At 33.7% G+C, this 14,150-nt stretch overlaps 1 protein-coding gene across 5 annotated transcripts; it reads right to left on the bottom strand.

The window, feature by feature from the left end:
* Positions 1 to 261: 261 nt before the first annotated feature.
* LOC108907227 (zinc finger protein 184-like) lies at positions 262 to 13,614 on the bottom strand. Of its 5 annotated transcripts, none has more exons than XM_018710860.2 (13): positions 13,547 to 13,614; positions 12,869 to 13,152; positions 6,640 to 6,765; positions 6,449 to 6,584; positions 6,307 to 6,389; positions 6,031 to 6,246; positions 5,864 to 5,978; positions 5,065 to 5,803; positions 2,597 to 2,766; positions 2,236 to 2,446; positions 2,006 to 2,172; positions 692 to 881; positions 262 to 632 (listed from the first exon to the last, which is right to left on the bottom strand). In XM_018710860.2, the coding sequence occupies exons 1-13, from the start codon at positions 13,566 to 13,568 to the stop codon at positions 377 to 379; spliced, it is 2,715 nt and encodes a 904-aa protein (XP_018566376.1). In that variant the 5' UTR covers positions 13,569 to 13,614; the 3' UTR covers positions 262 to 376. The 5 variants fall into 5 exon arrangements, with proteins under 5 accessions (XP_018566376.1, XP_018566385.1, XP_018566325.1 ...); XM_018710869.2 differs by lacking the exons at positions 12,869 to 13,152; positions 13,547 to 13,614 and adding exons at positions 7,990 to 8,105; positions 10,769 to 11,126; XM_018710809.2 differs by having other exon boundaries at positions 12,869 to 13,606.
* Positions 13,615 to 14,150: the final 536 nt, after the last annotated feature.

Raw genomic sequence — 14,150 nt, 5'->3', positions numbered from 1 at the left:
TAGGAACAGTGGCGACAATAGAAGTCATTCTATGTACTATTAAATAGTGACCTTGTAGTTAAAGAGGTCGTTGAATTGACATATGACACAACGAATTAGGTTTGATTCTAAAGTAAAAAGAACAAAAATTATTTACACCTATACAACTAATAGATGGCGTAAATTTTAAAAATGTTGGAAATGATTAGTGATTTCGTTAGATGTCGCCCATTCTGTAAATTTCACCAATTTAGGCCATTTTTCATAAAAAAAACATTTTTCTCAACATTCTTTATTAAAGAGCAATAATCGTATGTATAAAAATATTCTAGTCAGGTAAAAAACAAAATGAAAAAAGCAAAAAAAAACTTCAAGACATTAAAAAATAAAACATTCTTTAAGTTTCTTCGACTTTTGGAGTGCGATCTTTCTTAATCCTGTAATCTTTCAAGCCGTCCTGAAGCAAAATAATCTTCTGTTCCTCGAGCTGTTCCTTGGTCAAATGCGTCTCGCTCACATGGTGGTTCAGCAGGTATTTCCTAGCAAACGCCTTGTCGCATACCTCGCACTTGTACCTTTGCGAAGCCACGTGTTTCAACGAATGGACCGCCAGCTGATCCTTATCCCTGAACCTGTTCCAACAAATCTGGCAACTGAAACAAATATACGGAACAATCGGATCGTCGTCGCTAGAGTCAAGACCAAGACTTACGTTAGTGCGAATGTCTCGGGATCCTCGTGCCTCTTCTCGTGCTTGTACCTGTTCGCGACCGATTTGCACGTCATGTCGCAGTAGCGGCACTTGAACCTCATGCCGTTCACGTGGCTGCTTATGAGGTGCATCCTCAGTTTATACACGGTGGTGTATTCCCTGTTGCAGTATTTACAGGTGTATAACGGGTCTGAAAAGGAATTAGTTGTTCGTGAAATCGTCTTTTCCTCGGAGAGTGCGGGTGTAGCACACCGACGACGTGTTAAAAATGACGGATAGGCAACATGTACAGAAATTTAGTGATCAAAAATGGATTGTGATGTCATTTAGTGCGCCCGAGAACATAACCTGCTTTTAGTCCATCTCTTGTCGTCACATAACGACAAAATGGAAAGTAATCTAAAAAGGGCTGATATGGTTAGAGCCTATTTTTTGTCAGGAGAAAATGATGCTGTTGCAAGAGCAACAGACAAGTACCGAATAAGAAAATATTTGTAAGTGTGGTTCAACATTGAAGAGATTATACAAGGTGTCCCATTTTAATGTACCAGGCCGCATAATTTTTGTATTAGACTTTTATAAAAAAATATTTCGAACAAAAGTTATCAGGTTTCGAAGGGGGTCAAATTATGGTGACCTTGAAGTCAATTATCAAGGTCATTTCAAGGTTATCCTTGATTTTTTAAATGGAAACCCATATTTTTTTATTGCGGATTCGTATTCTGCGGGAAAAAATACGTACAGAAAGCCGTTTCAAGAATAATATTTCATACAAAAGTTACGTTTTTCCCGCAGAATACGAAACTGTACTAAAAATATGGGTTTCCATTTAAAAAATCAAGGTTGACCTTGACATGACCTTGACTTTAAGTATAATTTCAAGGTCAGAGTAATTTGATCCCTCCGAAACCTGACAACTTTTGTCGGAGATATTTTTACCATTCTGCTTATTTCTTGAGATGTTAGCCTGAGAATTAAAATGGAATAGTAAAAGTAAAGCGCACTCTGGTGAGAGAACGAAGCATTTTCAAAACAATGTTTCAAACAAAATTTGTTTTTTCCCCCACAAAATACAAATCTGCAACAAAAAATATAGGTTTCCATTTAAAAATCAAGGTCGATATTGAAATGACCTTGAAAATTGACTTCAAGGTCACCTTTATTTGACCCCAAAAAAAAAAAAAACGGTGGTGTGCATTCGCACTAGTGTGACTTTTGAGGGTTAAATTCGACTTCCATTTTTAACACGTCGCGTTGTTACGCCTCGCATAACGTCCGTAGTAAACGACCTGAAAAGTAGAAATGTCAGCTTACCGTTTTCCTTCCTTTTGGCGTAAATGTTCCTCCTTCTGGCCGCCCTGTGGCCCTCGGACAGGTTGTCGAACAGATGCTGGTTCATGTGCCTCTTGTAGTAATCCTCCCTAATAAAACCGCTGCCGCAGAGGCTGCACAGGAACGTGTACACATCGGAATGTTTTAATCTGGAAACGCTTGCAAAGTTGGAAAAAAAAATCTATTTGTAACGAAGTTTTTTAATTTCTCACCTCATGTGGTACTTCAACGCGCTTTTGGTTTTGGTCCGCCTGTTGCAAAGCGAGCACTCGTGGTATTCAGGGTTTTCGTGCACCAACCTGATGTGTTTCTGCAGGCAGTTGTTCATTTTGAAGGACTTTGGACATTTGTCGCAGAGCAGGTCGCGGTTCGCCGAATGGTTTTTCATGTGGTAGTTTATGTTGGAACCGATCACCATTTTACCTGCAGATCCACACATAAAAACGGGTTTAAAATGACATTAAATCACAAAATTAAGACGCAGAAACTGACGTCACAGAAAAGAAATGGATGCTTTATCATTTTTTTTCTTTTAAAAAACTAAACGAATACAAAGACTTTGACGGGACTTACCGCAAATGATGCAGAGTTCTTTTTTCATACATTTTTTCCTGACTACGGGTTTTTGGTGAACCAGGTAATGCTTGTTTAAAGTTCTGGCGGACAAAAACAACATTCGGCATTTGTTGCACCTGAACGTTCTGTGGGTCTCTACGTGGGTCTTATATCCTTCCTTGGTAACTCTAAAAGTTTATGAAGAAATAAAATTTATTCAAGTTGTCTTAAAACAACTTGGAGTCGGTTGTGCCAAGAGTTAAGCCTGGTTGGTTTGTGTTAGATCAAAAATCGGTAATTTGTTTTGATGAGAAAAAGGTGGCAGGAGTGAATTTCAAAATTTGTGTACATTTTTTTTTCATATAATTATATAAATTATATTTTTATCGCCAATCGTCAATAGAGCCCTGCATTGCCGTAGCGATTTCCAGAAGTATACAAACACATTTATTTTACTGTAAAAATCAAGCATTTTACCGGACGCAAATACTTATCAACATCGTTAGTCGCTGTCACAGCCCAAACAGTTAAAGTTTTGTCGCGAATTACTCATAGAAAATCATGGAAAAAGACATTCAGTGCATGCCGCCTGCAATTCGAGAAAAGTCGATAGAAACTTGTTTTGAAATTCTACCACAAAAATCAGTCGAAAAATACAATCGCCATATGACATATTCAAGAAACACGGAATTAAAAAATATACTGAAAATATTTTACTGGCATATTTTTCCGAGTTGTCAAAAGAGTATTTTTCTTCAAAGTGGTTGTATTATTCCATGGTGAAAGCAACCCTTTCAGCAAAAAATGAAGTTGACATTAGTGAATACAAAAAACATGGGCGTAGCTAGGGGGGGGAGCAGGGGTGTGCACAGCCGGCCCCAGAAAAAAAGATCTAATATTATCGTCTATCATATCGGCATATCGGCAAGTCGCTGACTACGTTACCTTTTTTTTGGATACATTCATATAACTTACATTTTGTGGAATTAATACTTTTTCCTTTGACCCTATACGGGGTGTCCCGAAAGTCATGCAACAGAATTTGGTCATAGATTCTTAAGACAAATTTAGGGGACCCGTATTTTTCCCCTCTTTCGGAGTTACAGCCCTCTGAAATCTGCCCGTAAGAAGTCTTTTTTATATCTCAAAACCATGTTGCACGAGAATCACTAAATTTGGTACACAGGGGTTTTATGACATGTGGATTTTCACAGTGCCACGCTTTTTGGCGAGAAACCCCCCTAAGACACTTTTTCGTGTCTGGAACTACAAAAATTTTTTTGGAAATTAAATTTTTTTTTAAATTATTAGTTAGCTAGAAAGCCATTGAATTTAGAAACTTTTTTGTCTCTTAATATTTGTTTCATCAAACGCAATGTTTTTGTGGAAAATGGCGAATCACGATATGCATTCGATCACATTTTGACATTTTTCTCGAAAACATTGCGTTTTACGAAAAAAGTATAAAGAGACAAAAAGTTTATAAATGTAATGACTTTCTAGTAGATTTTTAAGAAATTTAAATATGCGAGCAATTTGTTTTGGCTCCAAAGACAAGGGGGCCCACGAAAAATTGTCTTAAGGGGGTACCCCACCAAAAAGCGTAGCACCATCAGATTCCACATGTCATAAAACCCCTGTGTACCAAATTTAGTGACTTTCGTAGAACAGGGTTCGTCCGAGACATAAAAAAAATATTCTTTTTGGGGGTGGATTTCAGAGGGCTGTAACTCCGAAAGAGGGGGCCACTTGGCAAAAATAAATTTGTCTTAAGAATCTGTGACCAAATTTTGTTGCATGAATTTCGGGACACCCTGTATAGATTATAATATTGCTATTCCAATTAGTTTCTAAAATTAGTGCTTTTGAAAAAAAAAAAAAACAAACGGCAATTTTTACATTGTATAAGGGATCATAAAAAACTTGTTTCAGTTTAAACACGCTCCCTAATTGTCGGGAATTAAACGCAGTGAAGCTTTGGAAGTTTAATTATAAAACAAATATTTTGAGTGTAGGCGAGATATAACCCGCAAAATATATGTCATGTCTTAAATGTCATCGCTAACCAATGCCTACTGCCATGAACTATTACTTTGTACCTACTAGTGAAATGACCTACTAACTTCTAGCTATTTGTTTTCACAGTAGGCAAAATGAATTTTTGTAAATTTGTAAGGAGTTATTCAGTAGAGTGCAAAGTTCAAGGAATCAATTTAATTTTTGCAACTGAGTGACCAAATTTGATGAGTGTCCTCAAATTGTTTGTAAAACAGCACCACTGAAGAATTAGGGGTCTACTCAAATTCGGTTCGTATTCAGTTGCACTCAGGGGTGCACTTATGAAAATTTCTGAACTTTGAATTATATCCCAGCCACTTTAAGAGCTATCGAGTCGTCACAATCGGTTTATCCGTTTGAAAATTACAAGGCAAAGGACAGTTTCACACAATTTTATAAACGCTTCTACGTCAAAACAAAATACTTACAGTTCCTTACAAAACGAGCACTTCCTCACTTTGCAGCTCTGGTACGTTTCGTAATTCTTAACGTGCGTGATATAATTATTCTTTTTTTTGAACTCCTTCCCGCACACCTGGCACGAATAGAGGTAGTAGTCCTGGTGGACCTGACGTATGTGGTTCTCCAACATTCTGCACGTCATGAAACGTCTCTCGCACACCGGACAGACCTTCCGCATCGTCCCCGAGAACCTGGAATACGTGACGACGTCGCAGAATTTGTTCTCTACGTTCGGGAGGGGCGTGGCGTTCGGATGCCTCGCCATCAAGTGAATCTTCAGGGTCTTGTGGCTGGTGAATGGGATCTTACATTCCGGGCAGTGGAAAATCACCGCTCCTAGCAAGAGGATCCGTTTCGTCCCCGTTTCTTTCAGCGAGTTCTGTTTTATTAACGTGACGTTGCTTTCCGACAATTTTGTTAGAAGATCCAAGGTTTCCATGTTTGTTTTCGTCATGGCGATTATTCGGTTGTGGTCTAGGTTGACGTCGGTCGACGACGGGGATGGGTCGAACGGTTTTATTAAGTCGGTGTTGTTGAATATGTTGTCCAGGCACTGTTTTTCTGTTGGCAATTCGTCACCGGACAGACTCGAATCTCCATTTTCGGCGGCTAAATTTATCGTCGGTAACGCCAAATCGTCTTCTTTCGTCTCCAAAAATTCTGTAACGGCAACTCGATCAATGGTTTTTAAATCCTCAGGACTTGCTAAAAATTATATTCGTTACAAAACCTTAACTTCTTTCTAAGAATAAAAACAAATAGTACCTTTTGTCGCCTCTGGTTCGCCTTTGGGCGAACTACTTATCTCCGAGACATCATTATCACTCTTCGAATGATGAAAAATGGGTTTTAGAAATTCGGTTGCATAATCAATCACTTTCTGAAAAAAATGTCACATTCCAAGGTCCGTTTAACGAAAACAAACATCTTACCTTGCAGTTTTCAGCAGATTTTTTAGTTTCTTCTATAAGATTTTGAGTACTTACAATAACAGGGCTTTCTTTACACTGTACTACATTAGCGATAGTCGGACTAAGAACATTCGACGGCTCTTCTGCGAGTATCAACACAGGGATTTGATTTCTACCGGGATATGTTCTTAACGGTCTAGTAAAAGTTATTGGTTTTAAAAGCGGCTGCTGCACCTGCTTGGAAAATTGTTCGATTTGTGCATTGTAACAATAAAAATAAACGATTGTTTAACTCACTTCTAATAGCAATGTTTTTCCTTCGTTTAAACTTTTATTGGTTGTACTTGCTCCAGGCTCTTCAAGTGTTCTGTTTAACTTATCTTAAAAATAAGTAACGCTTCGAGTAAAATAATACCTTTTACAAAAATAAAAATCCTACCTATTTGTTTCTGACTAAAATTTGTGGCTTTCAAATAATTTTCAACACTGACTATCTTTTCTATAAACTTTGCAAAGACTTCGACAGTATTCACGCATTGACTACATATAACATTATCCACCAATTTTGATTTTACCTGAGGAAGAATTATATTAATAAAATTAAAAACAGAACTATAAGGTCACTTTTACCATTTCTGGAACAAAAAGAAGTATTATTTCTTCGATGGTTTTACCTAAACTTAATTTTTTCCTTAAATCCACACCAGAATTCGGATCCATCACTTTCAAACAAGTTCTGCACGTCATTTTGATGATCTAAAAATTTTGCATATACGTAAACGTTTGTATTTTCTCAATTTTGTACACATAAAATATACTTGACTTCCAAATTCAAAATTCAAAAAATATCGGGGAACTGACATACTCTAACATTTTTATTAGAAGACAAATGGCGAAATCAGAAATGGTTCCCGAAATTGTTACCTTACAGAGATGGCAGCACATACGTACTATTTTATGTAATTTTGTTATAAACATTTCCGTATTATTTCTGATTACAATTAACCCATCTTTTAAATAAGATTAAATACTCGTATTTAGTAAAATATCGCTTAAAATAATGTACAAAATTTTAATATTTACAAATTATTTTCAAAATTACTGGTGCTGTCACCTCGTGTTCATTATTCCAACACTTCTTACCAACCATACACTGATCTTAAAACTGTACTAATAAGAGTAATTAAATAAGAGGGTTTATTTCCTTGTCTTTCATTGGAAGCATCACTTGCTGCCATTCCAGACGCAACTGGCGCCAACTTACACCCGGCCTGTGAACAAAAGCAACTGCAACACAAAACAAAAACCGCAATGACCGTGCAAGTCTTTTTTGGTTTGAGAATGTAGTTCAAAAACTATTCAATAGATGTCGCTTTATTACGCTGCACTTGGCGGCAAATTTAAATACACTATAATATTCAGAGTGCAACTTATATATGGAATAAAATTCATAAACATTGACAACAAAGTTTTGTAAAAAAATATCAGTTCTAATGTAAAAATTGATTTTTTTTTACAAAATTATGTAGTCATTGATTTATGAATTTCATTTCATGTAAGTTACACACAATAATGGTATAAAAGATTGACTTTTTTAGTAGGTATATCCATTAAGAGGCTATTATTGGTTTCACTTTTTAAGCAATGACTAAAAAATGCATAAGCAGTTGTTTTTTTAAATGCAAGTACTTAAATATTAATTAAAGGATGTTTCTTTTTGCGGTTAGTAATTTGTGATTCAATAAATTTTACTCCAATAGGATCGAGACGTTGAGAAAAATCTGTGAATAACCTTGAATAACTGATATTACAAACATTGGACAAATTATTTTTAATTTTATATCTGATTTTTTTGTTTACGGTCTAAATAATAAAACTTTTTATTTTAACATTGAGAGATTTTAAAAGCGTTTTTTGTTGTCTACTATTCGACTTACAAGTGAAGTTTTGACAAAGTGAAGTATTATGTGAAGTACTTACACAACCAGTATTTGAATCTACTTCATCCGGCATGGCGTCGTCAGTACTAGTACTTGCAGTGGTATTTAGAGATGGCAATTTGGAATAAGTGTATTTTGGTTTTTTTAATGGTGGTTCTGAAAAATCATCTAACATTGATGTTTGGCATTCATTAATTTCGGCATTTTCTAACGTTTCACTAACAAACTGTTTAACTGACTCTAGAGTAGTTTTCAAGTCGATGTAACTATTAAGAGAATCTAAATGTGATGATATACTATTTGATTCACAAAATATTGTTGGCACTGCATTTTTGTTGAGGCTATTCTTCCTACTATTTCTGAAACATTTTAATTCAAAGTGGTCTTCGCAAAAATAACATTTTTCGTTGATGAAGTTAAAATCTGGTTTACATAATTTGCGAACTGATTCTATCCAAATCATTTTCCTGTCTGCGGTAACTCTGAAAAAGCTTTTATTTCTGTAAGAAGTATCTGTGGTATATAAATAATATGTATTCTTGCAGTTTGGTGCACAACAGTGATGGGAGATCATTCCAGACATTTTCTATTAAAAAGTAAAAGAAGCAAAAACAGTAAGACAATTCGGATGAACAATTCAACAATTATAATTATCTTCTTGCGTTACATTAAATTGTAGTCTAAAATAGAAAACCACAAATTACTGAACTTTATATACAACATAGAGAAGAAATAACCTCAAACCTAACCTAATCCACAGAACACATGCCCTTTGTGACCTAATCTTCAATACACGTATTCTTTCGTATTGAACAAAGTGATTGAAATTAATAAAGAACCAATCATGATTAACAATTTTTAAAATGCTGTATTATGATTGGCTAGTTACAGATTACAATCAGTTTGTTCAGCTTCCGCACGAAAGAATACATGTAATCATCAATTTTTAATTTTTACAGCGAACTCTATAGGTTCCAATACAAATATTACTTTTCTGTTCAAGTTAATATTACAGTTTTCTATACATAAATAGTGCTAACAATGGCAGTATTTTTCAGGCCGATTGTGAGGTGGCGCTCGTACTTTCATGATTCTGCTATTCCTATCCTTTCCACGAGTCTTATTTATTTAGTCATATGACTGTACTAACTATGATATCTCTATTTTGTAATAAAGAAACTGTTAAATATGTTGTAATGATAATAATAATAAAATTTAAATGTTCAACACATGGAGACTACACAAGGAGCACGAAATCCAAGTAAACAAATATCTTGTCAAATTAGAGGGCGCTAGTGTCCCATATGCACGGAAATAATGGAAGGAAATAAAGAAAGCGGCATTTTGAACTAAAAATCAATCGTGTCGTTTTTGTGATGTGCTAAAAATTTTAAAATAAATAATGTGGGCTACTCTGAATTAGATAAATAATGAAAATTTGTCGGCATACAAGGAACACTAACAACCCTAGTGGTAAAAACTATAAGTAATTTCTAGTATTACATTGACAAATTTTAAACAGTTTAATTTAGACCATTTAAGGGGAAACCATACGACTAATTAAATAAGTGGATTTATAAACTTTTGTCTGTAGTAGGTGGAATAAACAAAAAGCTTGGAACTACAGACCATAAAATAATTAAAGAAATACATGGGAAAACAAAATTAAGCTTTCATTCTACTGTCTAATAGATGTCGCTCCGCCATAATGGCGGTAATTTTAAACGATTCAAAATACACTAAGGGTCATATGACACTATGTTAAAATTATAATTCATTTCAGTAATTAACTAAGAACTTTTTAATCTTCCATAGTATCATACAGAAACTGCAACAATTTTTGTTGCAATTTGTGTATGATACTATGCAAGATTAAAAAGTTCTTAATTAATTATTGAAATTAGTTCTAATTTAGTATAATGTCATACAACCCTAAGAATAAAAAGTATTTCATGAATAATAGATCACAAAACAGCTGCTAGTGGTTTGCGTTGTTAATTAAAATTAAAGTGAACCATTAACAGCTGTTCATGTCCCATTACTTATGAAACACTTTATTCATCACTTGGTTAAATGAAAAAGTTAAACCAGCCTTTATGTAAAATAATATTGCCCAGTTACTTGCCAAAATTATGGTTAAATACATTTGTTTTGAACTAATTGGTTCTAATTTCTTTTATATGTGGGAATTCAACTACTCGTAGTACAACATAGGAAAAAATCAGTAGGATCGTAGACATGTATGTATGTATCACCACTTGTGGAAATAAAATCAAAATGTAAGTATTTCCTTTAATTTTGCATAAATAAATGTTAAAATGGCTATTTATTAAACGATAAGAAAAATCCCTTTTGTGAATAAATAGATGATATGTCCAGTAATAATTATTACTGTAAAATAAAATTAAATATTAATAAAAATAAATCAACAAAATTTGGCCTTAATATTTCCTTATGGAAGATTTAGAGGGCTGCATAAAAAGTTGGCTCCCGTTTGTAAATTGCTAAAGCAAGTGCATTATTTTCTGAATTATAGATAGGTCGTTTTTTTCGCAATTTTTAATTTGCGACTCAATAAGTTTTACTCCTACTGGATCAAGATGTTAACTTAAATTACTTTTACATTTTAATAGTTTCCTTTTTAATTTCAAAATCTGAATTTTCCATTGACGATCTATATAATACATTTTTTATGTTTACCTGAAAGTTAAAATATTCTAACATTCAAAGTTTTTAGATGTGTTCTTTGTTAATTATTTGACTGAAAAGATGTGATGCTTTGACAAAATGAAGTATCATTACGTGAGGTACCTACTTACATGACCAGTACTTGATTCCGCTTCTACTTCATTACACTTGCTGTCAGTAATGGCACTGGTGCTCGCAGTAGCACTTATAGGAAAGGACAATTTTGAAATTGAGTATTTTGGTTTTTCAGAAGGTGATGAAAAAAAATCATCTGAAATTGAAGTTTGGCAGCTCGTACCCTTAACATTCTGTAATGATAAGTTAACAAACTGTTTTGCTGAATACTGGACACTATCCGAGGATTGGGAGGTGATACTACTACAATTAATAGGTGAACTAGTTGATCCTAAAAATAGTGTCGGCACAGCACTTTTGTTGAGACTATTCCTATTACTGTTTCTAAAACATTTGAACTCAAAATGATCTTCACAAAAATCATTACATGTGTTTGTCAGAGTAAAATCTGGTTTACATAATTTTCGAACTGATTCTATCCACAGTAATTGTCTGTCTTTTGGAACTCTGAAAAAACTTTTATTTCTATAGGACTCATCACACACGTTCACATAGTAAGTGCTTTTGCAATTTGGAGCACAACATTGACGTTTAGTTCTACCAGGTAAACTCATTTTGGATTTAAAAAAAAAAACGAATAAAAATACAGTAAGGCAGTTCAGATGATTGATTCAATAAATCCCTTATTACATTAATCCAAAACAAAACAAATTTATTAATGCTCAAAACGCATCAACTCACTTCAACATAAACTATAACCTCAAACATTCTATTTCTGCTGATTGAAAGATTGGAAATAGATTCGATCTGTCGTTGCAGATTTCTGTTTTAACAATTTCTATAAAGGACAATGTTTTGCCATAACAACACGAGATGCCCTCAGCGAATGCATGCTACGTCTGCCCTATCCAATAAAATCCTCTTATTTATTTACTTATATGACTATAACCTCAAGCTCTCTATTTCTGTTATCTGTCGATTGAAAGATTGGAAATACAGATTCGATTTGTGGTTGCAGAAGAACAAAGACAAGCTTGGAAACCACATACCACAAAATAATTAAGGAAACTGCATGGGAAAACATAATTAGAGTAATCTTTAATTCTACTGTCTAATAGATGTCGCTGCACCATAATAACGGTAAATTTAAACGATTCACTTTTAGAATAAAAAGTATTTCATAAATAATAGATCACAAAACAGCTGCTAGTGGTTTGCGTTGATAATTAAAATTAAAGTGATCCATTAACAGCTGTTCCATGACCCATTATTTATGAAACACTTTAATCATCACTTAAGTTGATTGAAAAAGTTAAACCAGTGATTTTTAAATGTGTGACAAATTTAAGAATTCATTCTGTTATGAATTATAAAATAATTAAGGCTCAAAAAAATGTACAGGGAGACTCTTGTTATTATTATTTTTTAAGAAACCATTAAAAACTGCAAAATTTAAAGTAATTTTATTAAAGAATTATTTACCTACCTGACAATGTAAAATAATATTGCCCAGTTGCTTGCCAAAAATTATGGTGAAATACATTTGTTTCAAACTAATTGGTTCTCATCAGTACAATGTACTGCCGATTTCTTTTATATGTGGGAATTGAACTACTACTACTACATAGGAAAAAAACAGTAGGATCGTAGACATATGAATGTATCACCACTTGTGGAAATAAAATCAAAATGTAAGTATTTACTTTAATTTTGCATAAATAAATGTTAAAATAGCTATTTATTAAACGATAAGAAAAATTCTTTTTGTGAATAAGTAGATGATATATCCAGTAATAATTATTACTGTAAAATAAAATTAAATATTCTTTAAATCAATCAACAAAATTTGGCCTTAATATTTCCTTATGGAAGATTTAGAGTGCGGCACAGAAAGTTTCTGAAAAAACATGTAGCTCCTTGGCTCATGTTTGTAAATTGCTAAAGCAAGTGCTGAACATGGGACAAATTACTTTTATTACAGTTTAATAGTTTCCTTTTTAATTTCAAAATCTGAATTTTCTGTTGACGATCTATATAATACATTTTTTATGTTTATCTGAAAGTTGAGATATTCTCTTAACATTCAAAGTTTTTAGAAATGTTCTTTGTTTATTATTTGACTGAAAAGATGTGATGCGACAAAATGAGGTACTTACATGGCTAGTACTTGATTCCGCTTCGGCTTCATTGCACTTGCTGTCTGTATTCTCAGTAATGGCACTGGTACTCGCAGTAGCACTTATAGGAAACGACAATTTTGAATATGTGTATTTTGGTTTTTTAAAAGGTGGTGAACAATCATCTGAAATTGAAGTTTGGCAGCTCGTACCCTGAACATTCTGTAATGTTACGTTAACAAATCGTTTTGTTGAATATTGGACACTATCCGAGGATTCCCAGGTAATATTATCACAATTAATAGCTGAACTTGTAGCTGATCCTAAAAATAATGTCGGCACAGCATTTCTGTTGAGACTATTCCTATTACTGTTTTTAAAACATTTTAACTCAAAATGGTCTTCACAAAAATAATGATCTACGTCTGTCAGAGTAAAGTCTGATTTGCATAATTTTCTAACTGATTCTATCCACGATAATTGTCTGTCTTTTGTAATTTTGAAAAAACTTTTATTTCTATAGGATTCAATACAGACATAGTAAGTGCTTTTGCAATTTGGAGCACAACATTGACGTGTAGTTCTACCAGGTAAACTCATTTTAGATAAAAAAAAAAACGAATAAAAATATAGTAAGGCAGTTGAGATTATTGATTCAATCAATCCCTTATTATATTAATCTTAAAAAAAAACAATGCACAAAACGCAGCAACCCACTTGAACATAAACTTATAACCATATGAGTAAATATATTTATTTACTCAAGTGACTATAACCTCAAACATTCTATTTCTGTAGACTGACAGATTGGATATGTGATTGCAGATTTCTGTTTAACAATTTCTATAAAGTACAATGACTTGCTGCATTAACGCGAGATGGCCTTAGTGAATGCATGCCCGGTCCACCCTTTCCAATCAAAACCTCTTATTTAGTTACTCATAATATCTGTAATAGTAGAAATTACTTATCGTTTTTACCGCTAGAGTCGCTAGTGGACTAGTGTTCCTTGTACACCACATATTTTCCTTTTTTATTGTTGTATGGATCTAATTCAAAGTAACCGTTTCTTTTATCTCCCCACTCTAACCGGTACATATGCGCCCTCTTAATTTGGTAAGATATTTGTTTACATGGACTTAGGGCTCCTTATAGATTGAATCTGTGATTTCAAATTTCTGTGTGACAATTTCTACAAAGGACATAGTTTTATCGCATTAACGCTAGATGGCCCCAGTGAATGCATGCTCTTTCCGCCCGATCCAATCAATCCTCTTATTTATTTACTCATATGGAGGAAACCCAAGAAAATTTATATTCT

The sequence above is a fragment of the Anoplophora glabripennis genome, unplaced genomic scaffold (assembly GCF_000390285.2).
Source record: "Anoplophora glabripennis isolate ALB-LARVAE unplaced genomic scaffold, Agla_2.0 scaffold59, whole genome shotgun sequence".
NCBI classification, from domain to species: domain Eukaryota; kingdom Metazoa; phylum Arthropoda; class Insecta; order Coleoptera; family Cerambycidae; genus Anoplophora; species Anoplophora glabripennis.
The sequence above is the reverse complement of the archived record's forward strand: the minus strand, read 5'-3'. Positions and strand labels throughout refer to the sequence as shown.